Source organism: Panthera tigris, chromosome B3 (genome assembly GCF_018350195.1).
Source record: "Panthera tigris isolate Pti1 chromosome B3, P.tigris_Pti1_mat1.1, whole genome shotgun sequence".
Lineage (NCBI taxonomy): Eukaryota > Metazoa > Chordata > Mammalia > Carnivora > Felidae > Panthera > Panthera tigris.
This window is the reverse complement of record NC_056665.1, coordinates 62,169,179-62,194,663: the sequence shown is the minus strand read 5'-3', so window position 1 is coordinate 62,194,663 and position 25,485 is coordinate 62,169,179. Positions and strand designations below refer to the sequence as shown.

At 35.6% G+C, this 25,485-nt stretch overlaps 1 protein-coding gene across 3 annotated transcripts in view; it reads left to right on the top strand.

The window, feature by feature from the left end:
* The window catches only part of KNL1 (kinetochore scaffold 1), a 66,986-nt gene that overhangs the window by 6,049 nt on the left and 35,452 nt on the right, over nucleotides 1-25,485 (top strand). For all 3 annotated transcript variants that reach the window (XM_042989141.1, XM_015537362.2, XM_042989140.1), the window contains exons 2-9: nucleotides 596-650; nucleotides 1,746-1,785; nucleotides 2,688-2,747; nucleotides 7,517-7,578; nucleotides 18,602-18,651; nucleotides 19,358-19,391; nucleotides 20,718-20,755; nucleotides 24,821-24,873. In XM_042989141.1, coding sequence (XP_042845075.1) covers nucleotides 616-650; nucleotides 1,746-1,785; nucleotides 2,688-2,747; nucleotides 7,517-7,578; nucleotides 18,602-18,651; nucleotides 19,358-19,391; nucleotides 20,718-20,755; nucleotides 24,821-24,873 — 372 coding nt within the window. In that variant the 5' untranslated portion in view covers nucleotides 596-615. The remainder of the gene's footprint in view (nucleotides 1-595; nucleotides 651-1,745; nucleotides 1,786-2,687; nucleotides 2,748-7,516; nucleotides 7,579-18,601; nucleotides 18,652-19,357; nucleotides 19,392-20,717; nucleotides 20,756-24,820; nucleotides 24,874-25,485) is intronic.

Genomic DNA, 25,485 nt, shown 5'->3' with positions numbered 1-25,485 from the left:
GGGCAGAGAGAGAAGGGGACAGAGGATCTGAAGCGAGCTCTGCACTGACAGCAGTGGCCCCCGTGCAGGGCTCAAACTCATGAACCATTAGATCATGGCCTTAGCCGAAGTCAGTGCACAACCGACTGAGCCACCCAGGCTCCCCTCAGCTACACTTTTTAAATGTTATTTTCATGTCTTAAAGATTTTTTGCTAAGTACTCACAGGTTGAATTTTCATAACATAAATATGTATATTATGTATTTTGATACCTAATTGATTTCATTTGGGGATTGAATTATTATATAATCCACAAATTCTTATAACTAAGGTGAATTTTTATTTGAAATATTAATACCCATCTCATCCCAATCAAAGTTAGTCACTGATTTTATCTTGAATATGAGAATTATCCAGGAGTATTAATTCTAAAGGGGTAGTTTAAACTCAAAATTTCTCTTGTTTTATAGCCTCATTGTATAGCTTTTGCTTCCCTTTTTTTTGGTCTTCCCCCAGAAAGTAATTCTGAAGTCACAACTTTGCTATTAATCTCTTCATAGTTTTTAATTTCTTTTCTTTCTTTCTCACCTTTTCTAATGTTGTATATTTGTTTCAGAAAAAGATTTTCTTCAAAAAATGGATGGGATGTCTTCAGAAGCTAATGAAGAAAAGTAAGTTCATGCAGTGTAACTAAAAATGTTAAATTCTGTCAGAGAAAGATACTTTTCCTATTAGTAAGAACAACTGATAACTTCTGAAATCTTTTTCCATTTTGCTCCAAGGAAAAGAAGTAAATGTTACAAAGTCATAGCTCTCTTTGCCTTATCTTTGTGTTTATATATCTAGCGTCAAAATTAAGAGGGACTTTAGAGACCACCTCCCATCCCTTCAATTTAAGGATGGGAAAATTAAGGCCCAAGGAAATGAAGTGATTGGTCTAAAATTGGCATCACAAATTGGTGGCGTGTTTATAGACTACACACTTCTTTTTTTTTTTCCCTTAAACAATGTTTTTACATTTTTGGATTAGTTGCTAAAATTTTCTCTTGAAAAATTGAGTGTAGCAACACTGGGCTTATATTCTTGTGGCAACCACTAACCTGATCAGAGTCATGACTGTGACCATTAGACTAAGCAGGAGCTCTCCTTTATCATCTCAACACTGCCTGTTTTTCTTGCATTTACTAAATTATCTGTTTGGCCTCCATAGGCATTTTAATTTTCAAAACCACTCTAAAAATCACACAGTAGTAAAACCAGAGCTAGAGTCTCTTGGTTTATGACCCATTTATCTTATAATTGTACCTCTGGGGGGCACCTGGGTGGCTCAGTCGGTTAAGCGTCTGAATTCAGCTCAGGTCATGATCTCACGGTTCGTGGGTTTGAGCCCCACATTGGGCTCTATGCTAACAACTCAGAGCTTCGAGCCTGCTTCGGATTGTGTCTTCCCTCACTGCCCCTCCCCTGTCCGTGCTCTCTCTGTCTCTCAAAAATAAACATTAAAAAAATTTTTAATTGTACCTCTGTACATATGGTACATTATGTTGTACTCATGGTTATTTCAAAAGATATTCTTGTAGTACACGTAAGTATTTTAAAACACTGACTTTCTAAATACTGAATTTAACGTCATATAAATTTTGCTAAGTGAAAGTGATGCCATGTGTTAATTGAAAGTGATGGCCGATTTAAGGATGCTGTGATGATGGCTTTTGAAAATTCAGTCTTTCATCAACATGTCTGTAAATTTTTTTTTCCTTTTTCAGTGACAATATGGAGAGACCTCTTAGAAGAAGACATTCCTCAGTAAGAAACATTTAAGTTAATAATTGTTACCTTTTTTTTGAATGATGACTATATGCCACAGTAATTTTGACTATAGCATCACCATCTGGCTCCACTTTGCTCTCTGGATAAAAGACTGAAATATTTAATTGGTTACACAATTCTGTAAATATACTAAAGTTTGTATTTTATTAATTTCTTAGTAATTTTATCAATTGTATGCTATGTAAATTATACTGCACTAAAGTTAAAAAATGTATTTAAACAGTGTAGTAAGACACAAAAAATCCAACTCAAACTGATTTTAGCACAAAATTTATCCAAACAGAACGATGACTTTTAGCACAACTTAACGGGGGTTCCAATAATATCACCAATACTAGGATTTTTTTCTCACTTTTCTACTGATTGCTTCCTCTGTATAATCTCCAATGTCAGACAGGCTCTCTCCCAATGATTACTACATATAGCTCTCCCAACTTCCAGTTTCAGGTCCTAAATGAAAAAGTGTCTGTTTCCTCAAGATAAAACAAAAACAAGACTCAGGATCGAATCATATTGGCTCAATTATCTTGTTATAGGTCAAGTCCTCATTCCTGAACCGCTCACTAATGATGAGAGAATATCATGTGCACATTGTTATAGACCAGGGCTACATGTTGTACCCTAGGGTTGGGGTGGGGCTTACCCAGAGCACATGAGATGAAGGTAGGCAAAATAATTGAGGTGGGTGGGCAGGGAGAAGGGAGTAGATACCGAGTATTTAAACCAGCCACAGAGTATAGCACTGCACAGTATGAATTTGAGGAGTTTTAGAGGCTTTCACAGAAATTTTAACATCTCTACCTTTCTCCTTATGATATAACTTGAACTGATTATTAATGGATATGCCAGATTTTATTGAATAATTCTAATTCTTCTAGATTTTGAAACCCCCAAGGAGTCCTCTTCAGGATCTCAGAGGTGGGAATGAAACAGTTCCGGTAAGTCTCTAGTGCAAATGCTTTATATAGATGACTATTTTCAGTGATAATTTTAACAGTCAGGAATTTATTAGCTATATGAAGACAGACATCATAAATGATTTTTAGTTGAATGTGTACAAATAAGCATTCCATGACCCTCAGGTTAAAATCCAAACTCTTGAGTAAGCTGACACTCTTGATTTTTAACCCCCATTTACTTTTCCAACCTTCTTACTTGCCACTCTCACACATGTATCTCACCATTCAGGATTGCTTACTATTCTGCAAACATGACACAGACTGTCAAGCCTGTAAGAATTTACATATGATATTTCCTTCATTTAGGTGGTTAGTCCTTCATTCTTCTTTGTCTTCCCAACATTCTATTAAAAACTTTTTTCAAACATTTTGAGAAGTAGCAGGAATTTTAGAGTGAATGCTCATATAGTCATCCCTTAGATTCTACAATTAATATTTTATCAAACTTTATCGTAAATCTGTAGCCCTCTTTATTTGGTAATTCCTGTTTACCCTTTAAGACTCAATTTTGGTATCACTTCTCTCAAAAAATCATCCCTCAATATCTTCTAATTGTCTGCTGATGTCTATTCTAAATGGAGAACTCTTTAAGGGTGGGTACTTTATCATGTGTTTTTTCAATTTATTTTTCCTGGTATAGTTGACTTTCAGTACATTTTGTTGACTGATGAAATGCATATAGTTTTGGAGACCATATAATTTTGAATGTTCACTCTATTTCGGCCTCTCTAATCTTTCTCAAATACATAAAGCTTTTTCCTGCCTCAGGGCCTCTGCATACATTCTACCTACAAGGCTTTCTCTCTACCCAGTGCTTTATCTGACTAATTTTAACTGATCCTTCAGGTTTCAAATATACTTCCTCAAAGTAATCTTTCCTGATTCTTAGGCTAGATTAGTTTTTTTTTTTAATACAATTTTCCTTCATAACACTCATCACACTTTGAATTTTATATTTGTGTAGATTTTTTGTTTCAGTATCTTTGTCACCATAATTCCCAGTATAGAGTAGGGGCTATATTTGTTTCCTTTACCATTATTTTTTCATCACTCAGTACAGGAGCTGGTGTGTGTGTGTGTGTGTGTGTGTGTGTGTGTGTGTGTGTGTGTGTTAAAAACTTAGTGAACATTGAATAAGTAAATAACAGATTCATAGACTCCTAAAGCTTTAAAACCAATAGGACCTCAACAGTAATCTTAAATCCAATTGCTTATTTTTTTAAAAATGTTTATTTTTTATAGATGAGAAATATAAGGTCCAAAGAGGTTAAATTTTTGTCCAAGTACACGTAGTTAGTGGCAGACTTCAAATTTGAGCTCTAATCTACTAATTTCTAGCTCAGTGCTCTTTCCAGTATACCACACAAATTTCAGTTTTTCTTTTTCCTTTTATTATTTTTTATTATTTTTTTAAAGCTTATTTATTTTGAGAGAGAAAGAGTGAGAGAGCATGGGCTGGGGAGGGGCAGAGAGAGGGGCAGAGAAAGAGAATCCCAAGTAGGTTCCATGCTGCCAGCGCAGAGCCTGACACAGGTTTTGATCTCATGAACTGTGAGATCATGACCTGAGCCGAAATCAAGAGTTGGAGGTTTAATGGACTGAGCCACTCAGGTACCCCTTCTTTTTTTTTTTTTTTTTTTAAAGTAAGAAGTATACTAGTATCTGTTAGTTTCAGTATTTACTATGTCATTATTATTGTCCTAGTAAGCTCAAGGCCAGTTGTAGTGTTTGCTAGGCTATTAACAGAGAGGATGAACATTCCTGATTGTTTGTTATAATAAGACACACTCAAATATTAAGAATTAACATAATAAAAGTCTCTGTGGATTTTGTTTGTTTCTGTCTTTTGCTTTTTGTGTTTGGTATCTATGTGAGTAAAAATGTTTGCTCTTGTTAAGGAAAATGAGAGAAAAAAATAGTGTTTTATAATGAAAAAATGCTCAGCATCACTAATAGAGAAGTGCAAGTCAAAACCACAGTGAGATATCAGCTCATATCCATTACTATGGCTACTGTAAAAAACAACAGAAGGGGTACCTGGCTGGCTCAGTTGGTAGAGCTTGTGACTTGATCTTGGAGTTGTGAGTTCAACTCCTATGTTGGGTGTAGAGATTACTTAAAATAAAATCTTTGGGATGCCTGCATGGCTAAGTCCGTTCAACTCTTGATTTGATTTGATTTGATTTGATTTCGCATGATCTCATGATCATGAGACTGAGCCTCACATCGGACTCCATGATGGATGTGGAGCCTGCTTAAGATTAACTTTGCCTGGGGTGCCTGGGTGGCTCAGTTGGTTAAGCGTCCGACTTTGGCTCAAGTCATGATCTTGCGGTCTGTTAATTTGAGCCCTGCTTCTGGCTCTGTGCTGAGCCTGGAGCCTCCTTCAGATTCTGTGTCCCCCTCTTTCTCTGACCTTCCCCCACTCATACTCTGTCTCAAAAATAAATAAATATTAAAAAAATTTTCAAAAATTTAAAAAGATTAACTTTGCCTGTCTCCCCTAATTGCTCTCGCAATCTCTTTCTCAAAAAAAAAGAAAGAAAGAAAGAAAGAAAGAAAGAAAGAAAGAAAGAAAGAAAGAAAGAAAAGATGGAGTGCCTGAGTAGGGTAATTGGTTAAGCGTGGAACTCTTGATCTCGGCTCAGGTCATGATCTGACAGTTAGTGAGTTCAAGCCCCTGCACTGTACGTGCAGAGCCTGCTTGGGATTCTCTCTCTCTGCCCCTCCCCCACTTGTGCTCTCTCTGTCTCAAAATAAATAAATAAACTTTAAAAAAATTTAAAAAATAAAACAACAGGTGCTGGCTAGGATGTGGAATAATTGGAAACCTTGTATACTGTTGGTGGAAATGTAAAATGTTGTAGCCACTATGGAAAACAGTATGGTGGTTCCTCAAAAAATCAAAATAGAATTACCATATGATAGTAATTCCACTTCTGGGCATATACCCAAAAGAAATGAAAGCAGGGTCTTGAAGTGAGATATACCTCTGTCATAGCAGCATTATTCACAGTAGCCAAAAGTTAGAAGCAACTGACACTGTCCACTGACAGATGAATGGATAAACAAATGTGGTATCAGTCGAATATTAGCCTTTAAAAAGAAGGAAGTTCTGATACACATTGCAATAAAGAGGACATTATGCTAGGTGAAATAAATCAATCACAAAAAGACAAATGCTTTATGATTCTACTTAGGAATTACCTACAGTAATCAAATTCATAGAGACAGTAAGTGAAATGATGTTTTCTAGGAGACTGAGCAAGAGAAAAGGGAGTTGTTTAATGGATATGGAGTTGCAGTTTTGCAGGATGAAAAGCATTCTGGAGATTGGTTTCACAAAGTGTATACATAACATTACTGAACTGTACACTTAAAAATGGTTAAGATGTAGTTCACAGGTTCGAGCCCTGCATCAGGCTCTGTGCTGACAGCTCAGAGCCTGGAGCCTGCTTTAGATTCTGTGTCTCCCTCTCCCTCTCTCTGCCTCTCCTCTGCTCATTCTCTCTCTCTCTCTCTCCCCCTCTCAAAAACAAATAAAAACATTTTTAAAAAATTGGTTAAGATGTATTATGCTAAGTGAAATTAACTAGTCCCTTGACAAATACTGTGTGATTCCACTTATATAAGGTATCTAAAATAAACTCATAGCAGCAGAAAGCAGTGGTTGTCAAGACCACAGAGGAGGGTAAAATGGAGAGTTGCTGACTACAGGTATGAAGTTCCAGTAAAACAAGGTAAGTTCTAGAAATCTGCTGTACAATGTTGTGCCTATAGTTAACAATATTGTATTATACACTTAAAAGTTTATTGAGGGGCGCCTGGGTGGCTCAGTCGGTTGAGCGGCCGACTTCGGCTCGGGTCATGATCTCGCGGTCCGTGAGTTCGAGCCCCGCGTCGGGCTCTGTGCTGACAGCTCAGAGCCTGGAGCCTGTTTCAGATTCTGTGTCTCCCTCTCTCTGCCCCTCCCCCGTTCATGCTTTGTCTCTCTCTGTCTCAAAAATAAATAAAAACGTTAAAAAAAAATTTGAGAGGGTAGATCTAAAGCTAAGGGTTCTTACCACTTTTAAAATTAAAAAATTTTTTTAATTAAAAAAAAAAGTTTTTTAATGTTTATTTATTTCTGAGACAGAGACGGAGCATGAGTGGGGGAGGGACAGAGAGAGAGGGAGACACAGAATCAGAAACAGGCTCCAGGTTCTGAGCTGTCAGCACAGAGCCCGATGTGGGGCTTGAACTCACAAACCACGAGATCATGACCCGAGCTGAAGTTGGTCACTCAACCAAATGAGCCACCCAGGCGCCCCTAAATTAAATTTTTAAATGAAGTTAAGATGGTAAATTTTATTATGTGTATTTTACCACAGTTAAAATTTTTTCTTAAATCCTGAAAATAGGATAGTAAGCTTACTATAACAGACCACATATCACTTGCTTTGTCCCCAAGTGTGTCTTCTTCTAAATGGCAAAATAATCATTCATTTAGAAGGAATGAGAAAAAGGAAAGAGAGCATAATCACCTTCCTTAAATATGTTGTTTGTGTCGGTATGCTTATTACCACTCACATGGAAAATCATACTCCTGTTTGTTAAGTGCATTAAGATATTTCAGAGAAGTAAATAATTACCACAATTGATAATATCACATTAACTCAGAATAAGACTTAGTCTCTGTCTATAGTACTGTGGAGACCTAATTCACAGTAGTTTCATTATGAATTATACCATATATTCTCTGCCCTTAGGACTCTAATGCTTTGAGAAATAAGAAAAGCTCCCGTCGAGTCAGCTTTGCAGATACTATAAAGTAAGTTGGAAAGAGAAATAATTAAAATGTTACAGGTAATAATTTTTTGTCATCAAATCAAATATGTTGGTACTAAATGACTTGATAGTCTGGGTTTTAATTACATAAGCATGTTTTTGTTATTGTTGTTATTCAGCATTATACTTGAGAAACATTGAAAGGATCACCTCTAGAGTCGGAAACAAAACAACTATTTCTTACCACTGTTAATTTAACATTGTATTGAAGGTGCTAACCAAATATAAAGAAAGTGCAGTTATAAAAATTGGAAAGATGCGGGTAAATCTATTACCTTTTGCTGATTAAATGCTTGTATATTAGGAAAATCTAAGAATATCAATTGAAATACCTCTACAAACAATAAGCAGGATACAAAATTAATATATGAAAATTAATATATTTCTTATATATAAAAGATAACTAGATAGAAGATAAATGTCTTTTTTCCCATTGTATTATATTTTGTGGCTATGTGTTTAATAATAAAAGCATATAAAGGATAAACCATTATTGAAGGATACTAAAGAATTGTGCAAATGAAAATATAACAAGTTCCTGAATAAAAAGATTCAACATCATAAAGATGTTACTTCTCCCCAAAATAATTTATTAATTTAATGTAATGCTTAGATGTAATGTTTTCATGATTATTTTCGTGATGTTCAGTAGTATATTTGTATTTCTTCATTGATTCAAAAGTTAATAGAGGGGCGCCTGGGTGGCGCAGTCGGTTAAGCGTCCGACTTCAGCCAGGTCACGATCTCGCGGTCCGTGAGTTCGAGCCCCGCGTCAGGCTCTGGGCTGATGGCTCGGAGCCTGGAGCCTGTTTCCGATTCTGTGTCTCCCTCTCTCTCTGCCCCTCCCCCGTTCATGCTCTGTCTCTCTCTGTCCCAAAAATAAATTAAAAAAACGTTGAAAAAAAAATTAAAAAAAAAAAAAAAAAAGTTAATAGAGAATTTAAAAATAGCCAGGTGGTAAGAGCATTTTGTCATTACTTTTTAGTTATATTGCAAAAATGTTGATCTGTATTATTTTGATTTTTATTGAAAAATTTCTGTGACTTTATATATGATTAATTTTTATAGATGAACCATAAGTACTTAAAAAGAAGATAGATGTATTTTGTACTTTAGAGTGTAGAGTTTAATATATATCAACCATATCCACCTTCTACCTTATGTTATTTGGAACTTGTATAATCCTGTTTTAATCACTTTAATCTGTCATCAATTATAAGAGAGAGGTAAATTAGTCTCTTGTTGATAGTGTGTCTTACTCTAGCTCTCTTTATATTTCTAATAGTTTTCCATTATGAATGTTGATTCTATATGTTCTTTGATACATAGTCATCATTGTTATATCTTCATTCAGAATTGTACTTTCCAGCATTAATGAAATCATCTTTGCTTCGTTTATTATTTTTTGACCCAAATTCTACCTGGACTGATTAATAAGATTTTTGACTCTGCTATATTTTATTTTCATTTACCTGGTTTACTTTTGTGTATAGTTTCATCATGTATGAGCAATGAATGGTATTCTGTATGTGACATCTTTTGGTTGCTGGGTAGTTCCAAATAGATACTGTCTTTTTTGTTGTTGATTGATAGTAATTTTAATTGTTTCATAACTTTTTTCTATTACTCTATTATCCATTTATCAGTTAACATCTTCTTGGATATACATGAGTTGTCAGTATTTCATATGTGTTGACTTTTGCAAAAAAGAAAAAATATAGTAAGATTTGGTATAAGCAGAGAAGACTAACTGTTGGCTGGCAGTAGACTTCCCTGAGAAGTATATTCCTTGGTGAAGTTGCCACTGTCTTCCTGGATCTTGCCCATGGCTTTGCAGATTCCATGTTGTTTTTGTCTCTACCAAAAAATAGGTTGATCTTTTAGAGTTGGGCTTACTAAACAGATTCACTAGAAATTTGTGTTTAAATAGAATGCTGCTACTAAAAATAATCATGAGAAACAGATGAATCAGAACAATCCTTGAGTAGTAAGTACTTTCCTTATAGGCATTCTACCTAAAAAAATAAATTATAATTTAAATATGGCTTGCTGATTATGGAATTTGAGGTATTAGTTATTTAAATGATTCTGAATGTTTAATGGCTCCAGGCTCTGAAATGTAATTAATCCATCTCCACAGTAGACACATACACATCCATTGCAAAGTGTTGGAGGCTTCTGTCTGTATACTCCTTGAATAGATATGGCCAAGGTTTTCTCCCATTTATTTCACACTGACTTTGCTTTTACATGTTTTCTTTAGGTGTTTTCTTATTAATGTCAAAATAAACAGGTTCAACTTTCTGCTGGACATTTGATTGTTCCTTGTGCTTGTTAAATTATTTCGTGTAAATTACCTTTTTGCTTTCGAATTTCTTCCCTGGGATTATATTTCCCGCAGTAGAATTGCTGGCCTTAAAGTAAGAAGCAGTTGTGTACCCTTTGTTACATTTTTGTTATTGGTTTTAATACTGCCAGGAAGTACATTTTTTTCATAATACATTGTAAACATTAGATTTTAGCACTTATTTCCAGCTGACTTGATTGGTTATAATGTTATCTCCTAGTTATTTTAATTTGTAGTTTGTTTGCTATTATTTTTTCTATATTGTCTTCATTTTTTTCTCATTTTGAAATGTTTCTTTTTTTTCCCTTGTCTACTTAGGCAATATTGAAGAAAATATTTTTTTTTTTAAGAAAATATTTTAAAGTTTTTGTGTGATTGAACACTTTAAATTTTGTGTTTACTGAAGTATGTGTCTTTCCTACTTCATAAGTAATTTTTTCAACCTATCTTCAGAAGCTTTCCTTATAGATATTACATAGGTTAAAAAGAGAAAGGTCAAGGAACAACCATAATTAAGAAAAATTTACAGAAAAATAGAAGAAGAAAGAATTATTTTGCTATTTCATATCACATTTTGCCATTATGCCACTTGCATATCTCCATATGTTTACTAAATATGCTTTATTAAGTATATTTCGTTGGTTTACAACTTACACTTTGTCTACCTAATATGTGAGAGTCTAACATTTGGATTTCAAGATGTCTAAATATATTTTTGCATTTTCTTCTTTGTGTTTCTTTGATTTTTTGCTTCTGGTATTTTTTTTCCTTTACGTATAATTTGGATTATTCGTTGTTAGTTTTTATTATTAATTTTCCTTTTATTATGTGATAGTAACCTTATTTAGTACTAATACTTTTTTGCTGTGAAACAATGTAATGGATAACTTCAAAATTTTCTTCTTTTCCTTTTATTTGTCCATAGATAATTTCCTAAATTGGATATTTTTCAATTTATATCTTCAGGTTGTAGATTGAATTAAAGAAAAAAAACTTTTTTTAAGTAGGCTCCATGCCCAGCGTGGAGCCCATTGTGGTACTTGAACTCATGATTCTGAGATGAAGATGCTGAGATCAAGGGTGTCTGGGTGGCTTAGTCGGTTAAGCGTCCAACTCTTGATTTTGGCTCATATCAAGAGTTGGACACTTAACCACCTGAGCCACCCAGAACCCCCAAAATCATTGATTTTTAAAAAATATATAGATTTAAAGTTATACATGATATTTGCATAATTGTTTAAAAATAGTCTCTGTATCTATAAGCTACTTTCTTATTCCAAATGTTTTTCATCATTTGCTATCTATTTTAGTTTTCTAAACTAAAATAGTTAGGTTCTTCAGCTAATTTTGTTCATTTTTTTTAATCAAAAAAATTTTTTAATTTAATTTTTTTTTCAAAGTTTATTTGTGAGGGGGAGAGAGGCAGGGAGAGAGGAAGACAGAGGATCTGAAGCAGGCTCTGCACTGACAGAGAGCTTGATGCGGGGCTCAAACTCACCAACCATGAGATCCTGACCTGAGCCATAGTCAGACACTTAACTGACTGAGTCACTCAGGAGTGCCAATTTTGTTCATTTTTATTTTCCTAGACAATCACTGAGTTTTTTTCAAATGTGTAGGTTTAAAGTTATACATGGTATTCTCATAATTTTTAAAATAGTCTCTGCATATACTACTTTCTTATTCCTAATGTTTATTTCCATCCTCATCTCTAAAGCATTGAATAAAGCCTTTTATTCCATAATTAGAAACAATAATTAAAATATGCAGAGACCTTTGAGAGATAGTACAAATGTCTGGGTTACATAGACATGTATAAAGTAAGTGGAGGTATAAAAAATAAGTCATTGGGAAGTTTAAAAAAAAAAAGCTTCCAAGTTTTTTCCTTTTTTTCCTCCATTTTAATGATTGAAAATTTATAGCATACACAAAAGTAGAAAAAAATGGTATGAAAGCATAGATGTCCATTTAGCAGTTACAACAGTTGTCAACTATGGCCACTTTTCTTTTACTATACCCATACTTTCCCTTTCCCCTCCCACTGAATTATTCTCATGTGAATCCTAGATATTTCATTAGTTATATAACTTCAAAAGGTACAGAATATTTTAAAAATATATTTGTAATACTATTATGAATAGTTCATAATACTATTATCACATCTTTTATTTTCATTTATTTATAATTTTTTAAAAATGTTTATTTATTTTTGAGAGAGAAACAGAGTGCAAGCAGGGAAGGGTCAGAGAGAGACAGAGACACAGAATCCGAAGCAGGCTCCAGACTCTGAGCTGTCAGCACAGAGCCCTATGCGGGGCTCAAACTCATAAACCATGAGATCATGACCTGAGCTGAAGTCAGATGCTTATCCAATGGAGCCACCCAGGCACCCAAACATCTTTTTTTTTTTTTTTTCCTGATGCTTATTTATTTACTTTTGAGAGTGTGAGCAAGCAGGAAAGGGGCAGAGAGAGAATCCCAAGCAGGCTCCATGCTTTCAGTGGTGGAGTCCAATGAGGGGCTCGGTCTCACAACTGAGAGCATGACCTGAGCCAGTATCAAGAGTCAGATGCTTAACTGACTGAGCCACCCAGGCACCCCTATTATCACATCTTTTAAAAGCTGTGATATCACAGCTATGATATCAGCAAACATCTGGCCAGTGTTCACACTTCTTTGTCTCTGTTTTCTTCTCCTTAGATAATGGGCATGATTCATTATCCATACACACTTAACATATTTCATTTGGTTGATATCTGTCTTAAATCTTGTCATCTGTAGGTTCCCTCTTCCTTTTTTTCCTTATAATTTATTTAAAACATTTTTTTAATGTTTATTTTTGAGAGAGAGAGAGAGACAGAGTGCGAGTGGGGGAGGGACAGAGAGAGAGAGGGAGTCAGAGAATCCAAGGCAGGCTCCAGACTCTGAGCTGTCAGCACAGAGCCCGATGGGCGGCGGGGGAGGGGGGGCCTCGAACCCATGAACTGTGAGATCATGACCTAAGCCCAAGTCGGATGCTTAACTGACTGAGCCACCCAGGCACCTCTCTTATAATTTATTTTTTAAATAGTGTGTCCCATTTGGGGCGCCTGGGTGGCCCAGTCTGACTCTTGATTTTGTCTCAGGTTGTAATGTCACTGTTGGTGAGTTCGAGCCTCATGTAAAGCTCCATGCTGGAGCCAGCTTGGGATTCTCTTTCCCTCTGTCCCTCTGCTCTACTCTCTCTCTCTCTCAAAGATGAAGGAGGGAACGAACGAACAAAGTATCCTACATTCTGGATTTTGCTGATTATATCTACATGGGATAATATTGTATAATACATTTCTCCAGAATTCTTACCAATTGGTTACTCTATCTAGAAAGTTTTAACTTAAATTTGATGTTTTGGACAAGAATTCTTGTGCTTTCATCAGACAGCACTTAACATTCAGTTATCTCTCTTTTTTATGATGTTAACAGCTGTTGATGATCATTACCTAGATCCATTATTTCCTTAAAGTTTAACCGATAATCTCATTCTGTCTCTGAGTTATGGTTCATATAGGAAAGGCAGATTAAATTCTTGGAGCAGTGGTCTGTTTACTAGTTTCAGTATAATGAGTTGGTTTCCTAGTATCCTTCAAAGTTTATAATAAGAATTTTTTCCCTGATATCTTTACTTAAATAAGTTATCTAAATCATGAACTTAAAAGCATATTTAATGTGTTTTATTAATACGACAATTGGGGCGCCTGGGTGGCTCAGTCGGTTAAGTGTCCGACTTCAGCTCAGGTCACGATCTCACGGTCCGTGAGTTCGAGCCCCGTGTCGGGCACTGGGCTGATGGCCCAGAGCCTGGAGCCTGCTTCCGATTCTGTGTCTCCCTCTCTCTCTGCTCCTCCCCCGTTCATGCTCTGTCTCTTTCTGTCTCAAATATAAATAAACGTTAAAAAAAAAAAAATTTTTTTTTTTTAAAAATACTCCAATTATTCTGCCTTTGACAAGTGGAAATCTCTTCAGATTGGTTTCTGACCTTTTGACATAACCCCAATAATCTTTGATAGCTTCTTTGCTTTATAATACACCAAACTGTTGATGTTCATTTCATGTATTACCTGACTTAGACCTGGAATCAGCCATTTCTTCAAGGAGTGAGCCCAACTGCTTTTGGTAGGAATAGCATTTGAAGAACACAATCTGGATGCTATAAGTTCTCCTCACTATTGAATTGGTCATTGTTTCTAGGCCATTCTATTACCAAACAATCTATCACAGTTGCTAACTGAGGAAACAAATGAATGAGCCCTGGTGCACTGGTCTCCATCCCAGGTGATCCCAAGGGGACTAGACAGGTTGAAAGCATAGCTCCTGGCTAAGTTTGCCAATGGTGTTGCCCAACAAACTTGGATAAACTCATCACAAGAGAAGCCAGTAACTCAAGAGACAAGGGTTTGGAAAAGAGAAAGGGAGAAATTTATTTCAAGTGCTGGCAGTCAGGGAAAGTGGCAAGCTCAAGCCTTAACAACTGACCTCTCCACCCACAGGATACACACCAAGAGTTTTATAGGGAGGGATTCAGCGGTACATGAAAGAAGGCAAACAGCACATGATCATGGGTGGGGATTGGTGTGTGTTCAACCTATGATCATGGGCAGAAAAGGGGACACTGGGGTGTCGTCTTCTAGGCATTCCCTTGCTATCAGGGCTTTTTTTGTTTGGTATCTTGGAAAGTTCCAGATCATTGCAAAGCACCTTCGTCAGTGTCTTAAAAAAGTGCAATAATAAATAAGCACAATGGGTTTTAGTTAGAGCCTGAGTTAAGCAGTCTTGTCTATTTCTGTTGTTTTTTTTCAAGTTTATTTATTTTGAGGGAGAGAGAGTGCATGCGCGCATGAGCAGAGGAGGGGCAGAGAGAGGGAGAGAGAGAATCCTAAGCAGGCTGCACATTCAGACGCAGGACTCAGTCCCATGAACCATGAGGTCATGATCTGAGCCGAAATCAAGAGTTTGTCACCCATCCAACTGAGCCTCAGTATTACTCATTGAATCCTAACAATTATCTCATTTTATGAATAAGGAAACTGAGGCTTAGCTTGAGTAACTTGCTCAAGTTTCCATACCTATTATGAGGTAGGGCTCATACTCTGGAACATACTGTGGAGGTTTCTCAAAAAGTTAAAAATAGAACTACCCTATGATCCAGCAGTTGCAGGTTATTTACCCAAGGATACAAAAATACAGATTCGAAGGGCTACATGCACCTTGATGTTTATAGCAGCTTTATCAACAATAGCCAAACTATGGAAAGAGCCTAAGTGTCCTTTGACTGATGAATGGATAAAGAAGATGTGGCACATATGTACAATGGAATATCCATTAGCCATCAAAAAGAATGAAATCTTGCCATTTGCAATGATCTGGGTGGAGCTAGAGTGTATTATGCTAAGTAAAATAAGTCCGTGAAAGACAAATACCATATATGTGGAATTTAGGAAACAAAACATGAACATATGGGAAGGGAAAAACTGGGGCGGGGAGCAGACCTTAACTGACTCTTAACAGTAGAGAAAAAACTAAGGGTTGATGGAGGGAGTTGGGTTGGGGATGGACTAAACAGGTAGTGGGTATTAAGGAGGGTACTTGTTACAATGAGTACTGGGTGTTAATATGTAAGTGATGAATCACTAAATTCTACTGAAACCAATAGTACACTATAGGTTAACGAATTCAAGTCAAAATTTGAAAAAAAAAATGTATATATATAATAGAAAAGATATATGGAAGCATCCCAAGTGTATATCAATAGATGAATGGATAAAGAAAGTACACACATACATACACACACATACAAAGAGGTAGGGCTCAGACTCTTGACTATTTTTCATCAGACCGTTCTTAATCATATTATTATGTCTTCTTACATTTTTCACATTGCTGGTATTTTCTTTTTCCTCTAGTTACCCTTATTATTTGTGGGATTAGACTATATTTTTTAGGTCTATCTGATTGTTATAATGGTTCTCTTCCTGTTTTCCTTGTTTTTTAGATTTGCTGCTTATTCTGTTTATTTGTTTTATAGTGAGTTTGGCTAATAAAAAACATGTTCCTAGAATTAACAGGGAACTTTGGAAACAGGGGTAACTGAGATAGGATTCTTTTACTATCTGTCCAGGAGAAAATAACAGCATTTTTTACTTAAATATGTGTTAAGGATGATAGAATGTTAAAGTTAGAAGTAATCTGGGGCTCTTGACTGGCTTAGTTGGTAGGGTATGCGACTCTTAATCTTGGGGTTGTGAATTCAAACCCCACACTGGGGGAAAGTTTACTTTAAAAAAAAAAAAAAGTGAAATTAGAAGTAATTTTAGAGAGACAGTAATAGTCCAAACTCTACACATTTTAGTGAGAAGATTAAAGCCAGAGAAGTGATATAACTTTCCTAAGGTAACATAGGTAGTGACAGAGCCAACAGCTATAATATAGGTCTCCTGATTCCTAGTCTCCTGCTTTTTCCACTGCTTCTGATTACCTTTCCCTGTTACTGTTAAACCTAGCCCACCCTTTCCTTTCCTTGGTTATAATCTACTCATTATACATACTTTCCTGCAATGGCTCTGGGATGTTAAAAGGAATTTGAGGTTCTAAACCAAAAAACCTGGAACAAGTTCTTGCTTATTACTACATAGTCCCTAGCAAGTCTCTTAAAGAACATCAGTTTCTTACTTTTTTAGGATGGAAATAATAGTCCTCACATATCTGTTAGTGTTACTGCATGGCCAAAATAAGGTAATGTATGTTAGCACAGTGTCAATTTAAATACTATTAAACAATGTATAAATAGTGTTTCAAGAAAGTATTCTTTGTTAAAAGATTAATTGAAAAAGAATTACAAGATTTTAGATGTAGAAACAAGCATAGTAAAAACTCTCTTAATAACTCCCACCTCACTAAATTATTAGAATAACCTATATTCTCCATCCCCCTTGTAAAATATACTGATACCTACAGTATAGATATCACTGACCTTTCCTGTCCATAAACTTCAGTTCCTGAGAGTTGATTGGTAGGCTTTCCAAGAAGTATTTGTCTTGTTCATCTGCTTGAAGTTGTTGTAATTGCATAACTTAATTTAATATTAGATAAACTGATGAAAATGAATTCAAAGACAAAGATCGTTATTTCTGTGAAAGTTGTAATGAACAGCTAGGGAAAACTTTGATAAAGGTGAATTTATTTTTAAAAGTACTTTCAAATTTGGTATGGCTGAGACAACCATAGGGAAATCTTTCATGAAAATTTAGAAGGATTCTGTGTTCATATTACTTGAAAGTTTCTTTGTTTATTCCTCTTGTTAAAAACACTAAAATTGAACCTATAGATCCACTCAAAGTAAAGTCCTCAGATTGACATTCAGAGATTTGCAAATTAAAATCCACTTATGTTTAAAATTTTTTAATGTGTAAGGTGTGTATGGATCAGTTATGATTCCTTATTTTAAAAGGCTTTTTTTTTTTTTAATTAATTGGTCAACTACTGATCCTGGTCATATTGAATAAAAAGGCTTCTATTCTATTGTAAATCATTTGAAGAAAAATTGTTTCTAGGATAGCTTGGTAATTATAAGCTCAGGTTTTGAAGTCAGATTTGGGTTTGCATTTTGGCTCTGCCACTTATTAGTTCTATGACTTTGGGGGTTACTTAACTTTTATGACCTTTAGTATCTACATCTATAAAACAACATGGTAATTGTTATAATCATTAAAATGCATATAAACAACAGAGCAGAGGGCTTGTCACACTGTATGCATGCAGATGTTCACTGCTTTTTGTAATTTAAACTTTTGAAATTTTAAAGAAGAGGTTCTTTGGGTACACACGCTCTCTGTCTCTCCAACAACAACAAAAAGAGCTTATCAGTAATGAATGATACCTCATATTAAAATAAAAATGAACTAGCCAGATTATTCAAGGCAGATATCAATGCTGCTTCTTCAGAAGCTTAATCCTCCCAATGAAAAGAGGTCCCTTCCTCTGGAGTCCATGCTATCTTATCGGAACTGTTAATAAAAAAAGTTTAGTAGGGGCACCTGGGTGACTCAGTCGGTTAAGCGTCTGACTTCAGCTCAGGTCATGATCTCGCAGTTTGTGAGTTCGAGCCACGCGTCGGGCTTTGTGCTGACAGCTCGGAGCCTGGAGCCTGCTTCGGATTCTGTCTCCTTCTCTCTCTGCCCCTCCCCCACTTGTGCTCTGTCTCTCTCTATCAAAAATAAATAAATGTAAAAACTATAAAATAAAATTAAAAGTTCAGTAAAGTAATGTTGATAATCACTGTTCCAGCTCTCTACTTACAGTGAAAACTCCTTGAGGTCAAGGATCATCTATCAGACTCTAGTATATAGCATCAAGTATATAGTGAGTGCTTAATAAATGCTCTGTTGAATAAAATGAATATTTTAGGTTATTAAAAGGGATAAAATAATGATTTTTGTCAGAGTTCATTAAAAAACCATAACAGATTTTAATGTAAGTGAATTTTGACATTTGAAAAATTAATAGTATATAATATAGCAAAGAGGAAGCTGAAATCAGTTATCTTTACCTATGTCAAGACTATAAGTTAGCACCATAGGGTTCTAATTAAAAATTACAGATTTTCACTAATCTTTATTTTCTTTTCTAGAGTATTCCAGACAGAGTCTCATATGAAAATAGTAAAGTCAGAAATTGCAGGTAAATATGTTATTGCAATCTCTGCTAAATCTGTTTTCTATAAAATTTTCCTGTGGCTGGGGCACGTGGGTGGCTCAGTTTTTTGAGTGTCCAACTCTTGGTTTCAGTTCAGGTCATGATCTCACAGTCATGGTATCGAGCCCCAAGTTGGGCTCTGTGCTGAACATGGAGCCTGCTTAGGATTCTCTCTCTCCCTCTCTCTGCCTCTCTCCTGCTTGTTTGCACCTGTGCCTGTACATGCTCTCTCTCAAAATAAATGAACTTTAAAATTTCACTGTTGCCATTTAACCAGGCAATTGATAAAACTTAATAAGCTTACTGTCTATCTCACTGTTTAAAAGGTATAACTTGCGGGGCACCTGGGTGGCCCAGTCGGTTAAGCATCCGACTTCAGCTCAGGTCATGAACTCACAGTGAGTTTGAGCCCCGCATCGGGCTCTGTGCTGACCGCTCAGAGCCTGGAACTTGCTTTGGATTCTGTGTCTCCCTCTCTCACTGCTCCTCCCCTGCTCATGTTCTGTCTCTCTCTCAAAAATGAATAAAAATATATATTTTTTAAATTTATTTTAAAATAAGTGTAACTTGAGCCATGAGAGGCAGAAAGTAAGGTGGGTATTTAGTAATTTCTTTCTTTTAATTGCTATTAATTTTTCTAATGTTTTATCAGTGTATCCTTGAACAACTTTAATTTTTATTTTATTTTTAGAAACAGATGCAGGAGAAAATGTTCTATTTATACAGTAAGTAAAGAAAATGTGATTCACATTGTATTTTAAAAGCTTTTTATCCCTGTTAAATGCAGTGTTTGTTAAATTAAATTTTTTTTGTTTTTATTTTTGTATCCCTTTTGTGGAATACTTAGGGTTAATTCAGAAAACAGATTCTTTGCAGAATTTAATATACTGCTTTCTCTCATAAGTGTGTGCATTGTCCAGCTTATCTTTTTAACAGAGTGATGAAACACTCTGCTTTCACATATAAATTTTTAAATACAACAGCTAATACAAGACAATACCAAGTTTTCAGATTTTTTCATTAAATTAGTCTTTCTTATAATATAGAGAAAAATAAATACCAATAGCTCTTGCACAAATGAAAAGATGTTTATTTTCATTCATCATAAGAGAAATACAAAGACTTAATGAGATATAATTTTTCATCTGATCATCTGAGAATATAGGTAAAAAGTCACTCATTGTTAGTGGATGTAAATTGAAGAAGGCAGCTGGCAGTATCATTCAAAATTTTAAATATACATGTCCTTTGACTCAGTAATTTCATGCCTGGGAATTTATTTCATCAAGATACTTGTAAATGTTTGAAATGATAAACATGTAAGATTATTCACTGCAGCATTTATGTAATAGCAAAAGACGTGAAAGATCCTCAAGATCCATCAGTAAGGGACTGGTTAAATAAATCACAAATTTTCCGTGTAATTGACTACTGTTGAGCTGGAAAAAAAGATTCTTTTTATATACTGATGCAGAAAATACTCTAAGCTTGGGCTTTTCACAGTTAACCACTGTTGATAATTTTGGATGTCCTTGCAGAAATTTAAATGTATTTCCAAGTGATGTTTATCTTTAGTTTTTTTTTTTAAGACAAAAATGAGAACATTTAATAGTATGTCTTGTAACACTTTCCATGTTGTTATATATAGATATACCTCAATCTTTTATAGTTTGTTGTATGTCTGCATCAGCATTTATTTAGCTGCCTATTGATGGACATTTGGGTTGTTTTACCTTTTTTTTGTTTGTTTTTCAGGATGAATTTCTAGAAAATGAGTCGCTTTATAGGTTGTTTTTTAAAAAAAACAGTGGCATATATTAAGCATATTTTTATAGTATCCTTGAAATTAACAAGGCCTTAAGACCAATCTGAAAAGGGTCCTTTAATTGCCTTGTAATTTTTTCCGACAGAGGAGTCTTTTTAAATGCTGTCTTTGTATTTTTCTGCCAGTCACCCTATGAAATCCTTAGACCTTCCCTACCCTTTCTAACTGTTGTGATACTTGGTAATTGTTTGGGGTATAGATTTTGAAAATACTTTTTAATTTTTAGGAACAAGAATCCAGAAGATAACTACTGTGAAATTACTGGTGAGTATGACCACAATACTTTTCTTACCACATACCTTTCTCTTTATCCAAATTTCTTACAAAATAATGTGTAAAAGAACTGTGGGAAAAAATGTAAAGAGAACTCTGTTCTTTACACAAAATCTTCACTTTGATATTTTGCAAACTTGCTGATATTTCTGCCAGACTTGCTGTTCCTCTTGTTTTCTCTATTTTTGGATTCACACTCAGTCATTCACTCCAGTCAGGAGTTGAGTCATTTTTGAACTTTTCCTCATTCCTCATATCCACTTGGTTTCACTCTATTCTTTATCCTAAATGTCCTGCAAATCTGTTACCTGCAAATCATTATTCTTTTGTGGGGTACTATTGTACTTAGTTTCTTATCCTTATGAACCATTTTATATATTTCTAAATCTGATATTACCCACTGACTTAAAATTGTTCAATGACACTTTTTTTGCTTATAGGATAAAACCCACCTCTTTGACATAGGCTTAGCCCTTTGTAATTTGGCTGGTCTTCTCCAATCTTTTTTTTTTTTTTTTTTTAAGTTTTTTTTTGTTTGTTTTTAATTCTTGAGAGAGAGAGAGAGAAAGAGAGAAAGTGTGAGTTGGGAGGGGCAGAGAGAGAGAAGGAGAGAGAATTCCAAGCAGGTTCCACACTGTCAGCATGGAGCCTGACATGGGGCTCGACATGAGGCTCAAACTCATAAACCATGAGATTATGGCATGAGCTGAAGTCAAGACACTTAACCAACTGAGCCACCCAGGTGCCCCAGCTTCTCCAATCTTATCTCCTGCCCTTTATAGACATACTTTGCTCTAGCCCATGAAAAAGTATTTATAGTTCTCCATGTTGACTTTTTTTTCTGCCTGTATCCATTTATAAATGCTGTTTCTTTTATCTGAAGTGACCTTCCTATTCCAAATTGCCTATTGGTCTTCTCATTTTTCACTTAACTTAGTTTTTCACTTAGCTTAATTTCAGTCCTATTCAAAATAGCCAGTCCAGTGTGCCTGGCTGGGTCAGTCAGTGGAGTATGCAACTCTTGATCTCAGGATTGTGAGTTTGATCCCCACAGTGGGTTTAGGGATTACTTAAAAATAAAATCTTAAAAAAAAAAAAAATAGCCAGTCCACAAAGTGTTATAGTCCATGACAGAAAAGGAACTTGCACTATAATGTAAATCAACTCTGGCAGTAAGCTACTGTTGAGTTAGGTGACATTTTTTTTTCTTAGTAAAACTTTCTTGATGAAGGAAATATCACATGATTTACATTGGTTGCAAGCTCCTTATTTCATCATGAATTGGTAACAGGCAGTTCACAGATTGGCACCACACACTAAGTAGTACTGGGTTAAATGGAGCCTTCTCTGACAAAACCAAGGAATCACTCTGTCTTGTCCTATCATACCATACCTTTTATGGCTCAGTCTTTTGTAGAATTTACACATTGTATTTCAGGTATTTACTTCTGGCTGTCTTATTAAACTAGGAACTCTGAGTCCAGAAATTTTGTTTATTCTTTGTGCCTTGGTAGGTAGTTGAGTTTTGAGGCATATAATGGGTTCTGAGTAAATATTTGTTGGATAAATGAATGAAAGCTTGATATGTAAGTAAGACTTTGAACAAAAAACCTATAATGGGGCACCTGGGTGGCTCAGTCAGTTGAGCATTCAACTTCACCTCAGGTCATGAACTCGCAGTCTGTGAGTTTGAGCCCCACATCGGGCTCTGTGTGATAGCTCAGAGTCTGGAGCCTGCTTCAGATTCTGTGTCTGTCTCTCTCTGTGCCCCGACCCCAATCACACTCTTTCAAAAATGAATAAAATGTTAAAAAAAATTTTTTTTAAATAAAAAAGCCTATAATTACTTCATCATATTCAATCAGGGTTGCCATAAACACTTTAAAACTTTTTTTAATTTTATTTATTTTTGAGAGACAGAGAATGAACAGGGGAAGGGCAGAGAGAGAGGGAGACAAAGAATCTGAAGCAGGCTCCAGGCTCTGAGGTGTTATGTTATTACAGAGCCCGATGTGGGACTTGAACTCACAAACTGTGAAATCATGACCTGAGTTGAAGTTGGATGCTTAATGTCTGATAGAACCATCCAGGTGTCCTGCTATAAACACTTTAAAATGTTCTAGAGATTTTTGTGATGTGTACCAGTGTTGTATGGAAGTGTTGAATCACTATATTGTACACCCGAAACTAATATTACACTGTATGTTAACCACCTAACTGGAATTTAAATAAAAACTTTAAAAAATGGTCTAAAGATTTGCCTTTAAATTTAAGTATTATAAAATGTATTTCCTGTTTTACATAGCGTCTTCAATCCCTTCCTATTTCGAAAGTCCATTTGTGACCTAAATCTTTATATTTCAATTCAAAAAGTCTTGAGTCTAATCTCTTATTTTCATTCTCATTTTCTCTTACCCAAACATAACTTTTCATCCTCTTTATATCTGCAATATTGTAGCAGCTCCTCATGGTTCATCTTCTCTTAAATCTACTTTCTTCTCCTTCTCTGGAGTTATTTTTTATAAAACGCACATCTCATCACAGAAGCATCTAGATCCTTTAACATAGAGGCACCTGGGTGGCTCAGTCGGTTAAGTGTCTGACTTCAGCTCAGGTCATGATCTCGGGGTTTGTGAGTTCGAGCCCTGCGTTGGGCTGTGCTGACAGCTCAGAGCCTGGAGCCTGCTTTGGATTCTGTGTCTCTCTCTGTGCCTCTCCCCTGATCATGTTCTGTCTCTCAAAAATAAATAAACATTAAAAAAATTTTTTTAGATTCTTTAACATAAAATAAAAGATGCTTCAAAATCTTTATCTAACATTTCATTTATTTTATTTTATTTTTTTATGAGAGAGAATGCGCGTGAGTCAGGGAGAGGGACAGAGAGAAAGAGAGAATCTCAAGCAGGCTCCCTGCAGAGCTTGATATGGGGCTGAATCCCATGATCCTGGGACCGTGACCTGAGCTGAAACCAAGAGTCTGACATTCAACCAACTGAGCCACCCAGTTACTCCTTACTCTAACATATCTATCTCATCAGTTGGGTATTCTTTCCCATGTAACCTTCACTATCCAGAGAATAAAAATAAAATGGAGGGAAAAGAAAAGTACTCCAAACTTTCCAACTTTACAGTTCCCCCTTTAAAATCACTACATCCGCGGGGCGCTTGGGTGGCTTAGTCAGTTGGGTGTCTGACTTCAGCTCAGGTCATGATCTCCTGGTTTGTGGGTTCAAGCCCTGCGTCTGGCTCTGTGCTGACAGCTCAGAGCCTGCAGCCTGCTTCAGATTCTGTCTCTGGCCCTCTCTGCCCCTCCCTTGCTTGTGCTCTCTCTGTCTCTAAAATAAATAAACATTAAAAAAATTTTTTTTTTTAAATCACTACATCCTAGGAATGCCTGAGTGGCTCAGTTGGTTAAGTGTCTAACTCTTTTTTTTTTTTTAATGTTTATTTATTTCTGAGACAGAGACCGAGCATGAGTGGGGGAGGGGCAGAGAGAGAGGGAGACACAGAATCAAGCAGGCTCCAGGCTCTGAGCTGTCAGCACAGAGCCCAACACGGGGCTCGAACTCACAAACCATGAGATCATGACCTGAGCTGAAGTCGGTCACTCAACCGACTGAGCCACCCAGGCACCCCAAAGCGTCTAACTCTTGATATTGGCTCAGGTCATAATCTCACAGCTGTGAGATTGGGCCCAGCATTGGGCTCCATGCTGGGCGTGGAGCCTGCTTGGGATTCTCTCCCTCTCTCTGCCTCTCCTTCACTTGCTCTCTTTCTCTCAAAATAAATAAATAAACTTTGATAAAACAAATTTACCACATTCTAAAAATATTTCAGTCACATAGAGAATATAATAATTGCTGATCTCTCTGTCCCTAAAATGGGACAGTTGGAAGTTTTAATGAAATTTAATACCTAAGTTCTTATGAAGGGCTTAGTAACTGATAATACTAAGTAAATACTCATAAATGATAAAGAACCTAAGGAAAGAAAAATCAGGCTCTTGATAATATATTTTTTTCTTATTGACTATAGTTTTTTCTTCTTTTTCAATAGGAATGAACACATTGCTTTGTGCTCCCATTCAGTCTCAGATGCAACAGAGAGAGGTATGAGTTCATGCATGTGCCTTTATATTTTAGTCTCCCTTTATAGTTAACACACAAAAACATTAATGGTAATGGCATGATTTAGGGGTTAATTACCAAAGTGGACCAGCATAGACTGGAAAACTTCTTACCTTTTCAGTTAACTAAGGACAGTTCAGTCACAACCAGTATAAATAACAGGGAAATATATTAATTATATCAGGACTTCTCAAACTGTAATGAGCATATGAACTCAGGATTTTGTTGAAATATAGATACTTTTCCAGTACATCTGGTGCAGGCCCTGTGATTCTTTACTTCTAATCTCCTGATGATACTAGTGCACGGACCATACTTTGAGTAGCAAGAAGTTAGGCTGTATCCTTACAAATAAAACTGCTGCTTTAAGATTCAAAAAGAACCCAACTTCTAAGAGTAGAGCATACTATAAATTAGCTGTCATGCACTTATCCCTTTCTCAGTCTTTTTTATTTAGCATGAGAATGACCTATCTAATTAGTAATTAGAATTTTTATTATAATTGACATTGTCAGTCTTTTTCATATTTTAGTCGTTCTAGTAGGTGTATAATTAACCTTGAACTTTCAGTTTGTGCAAAAATATGCTACATAC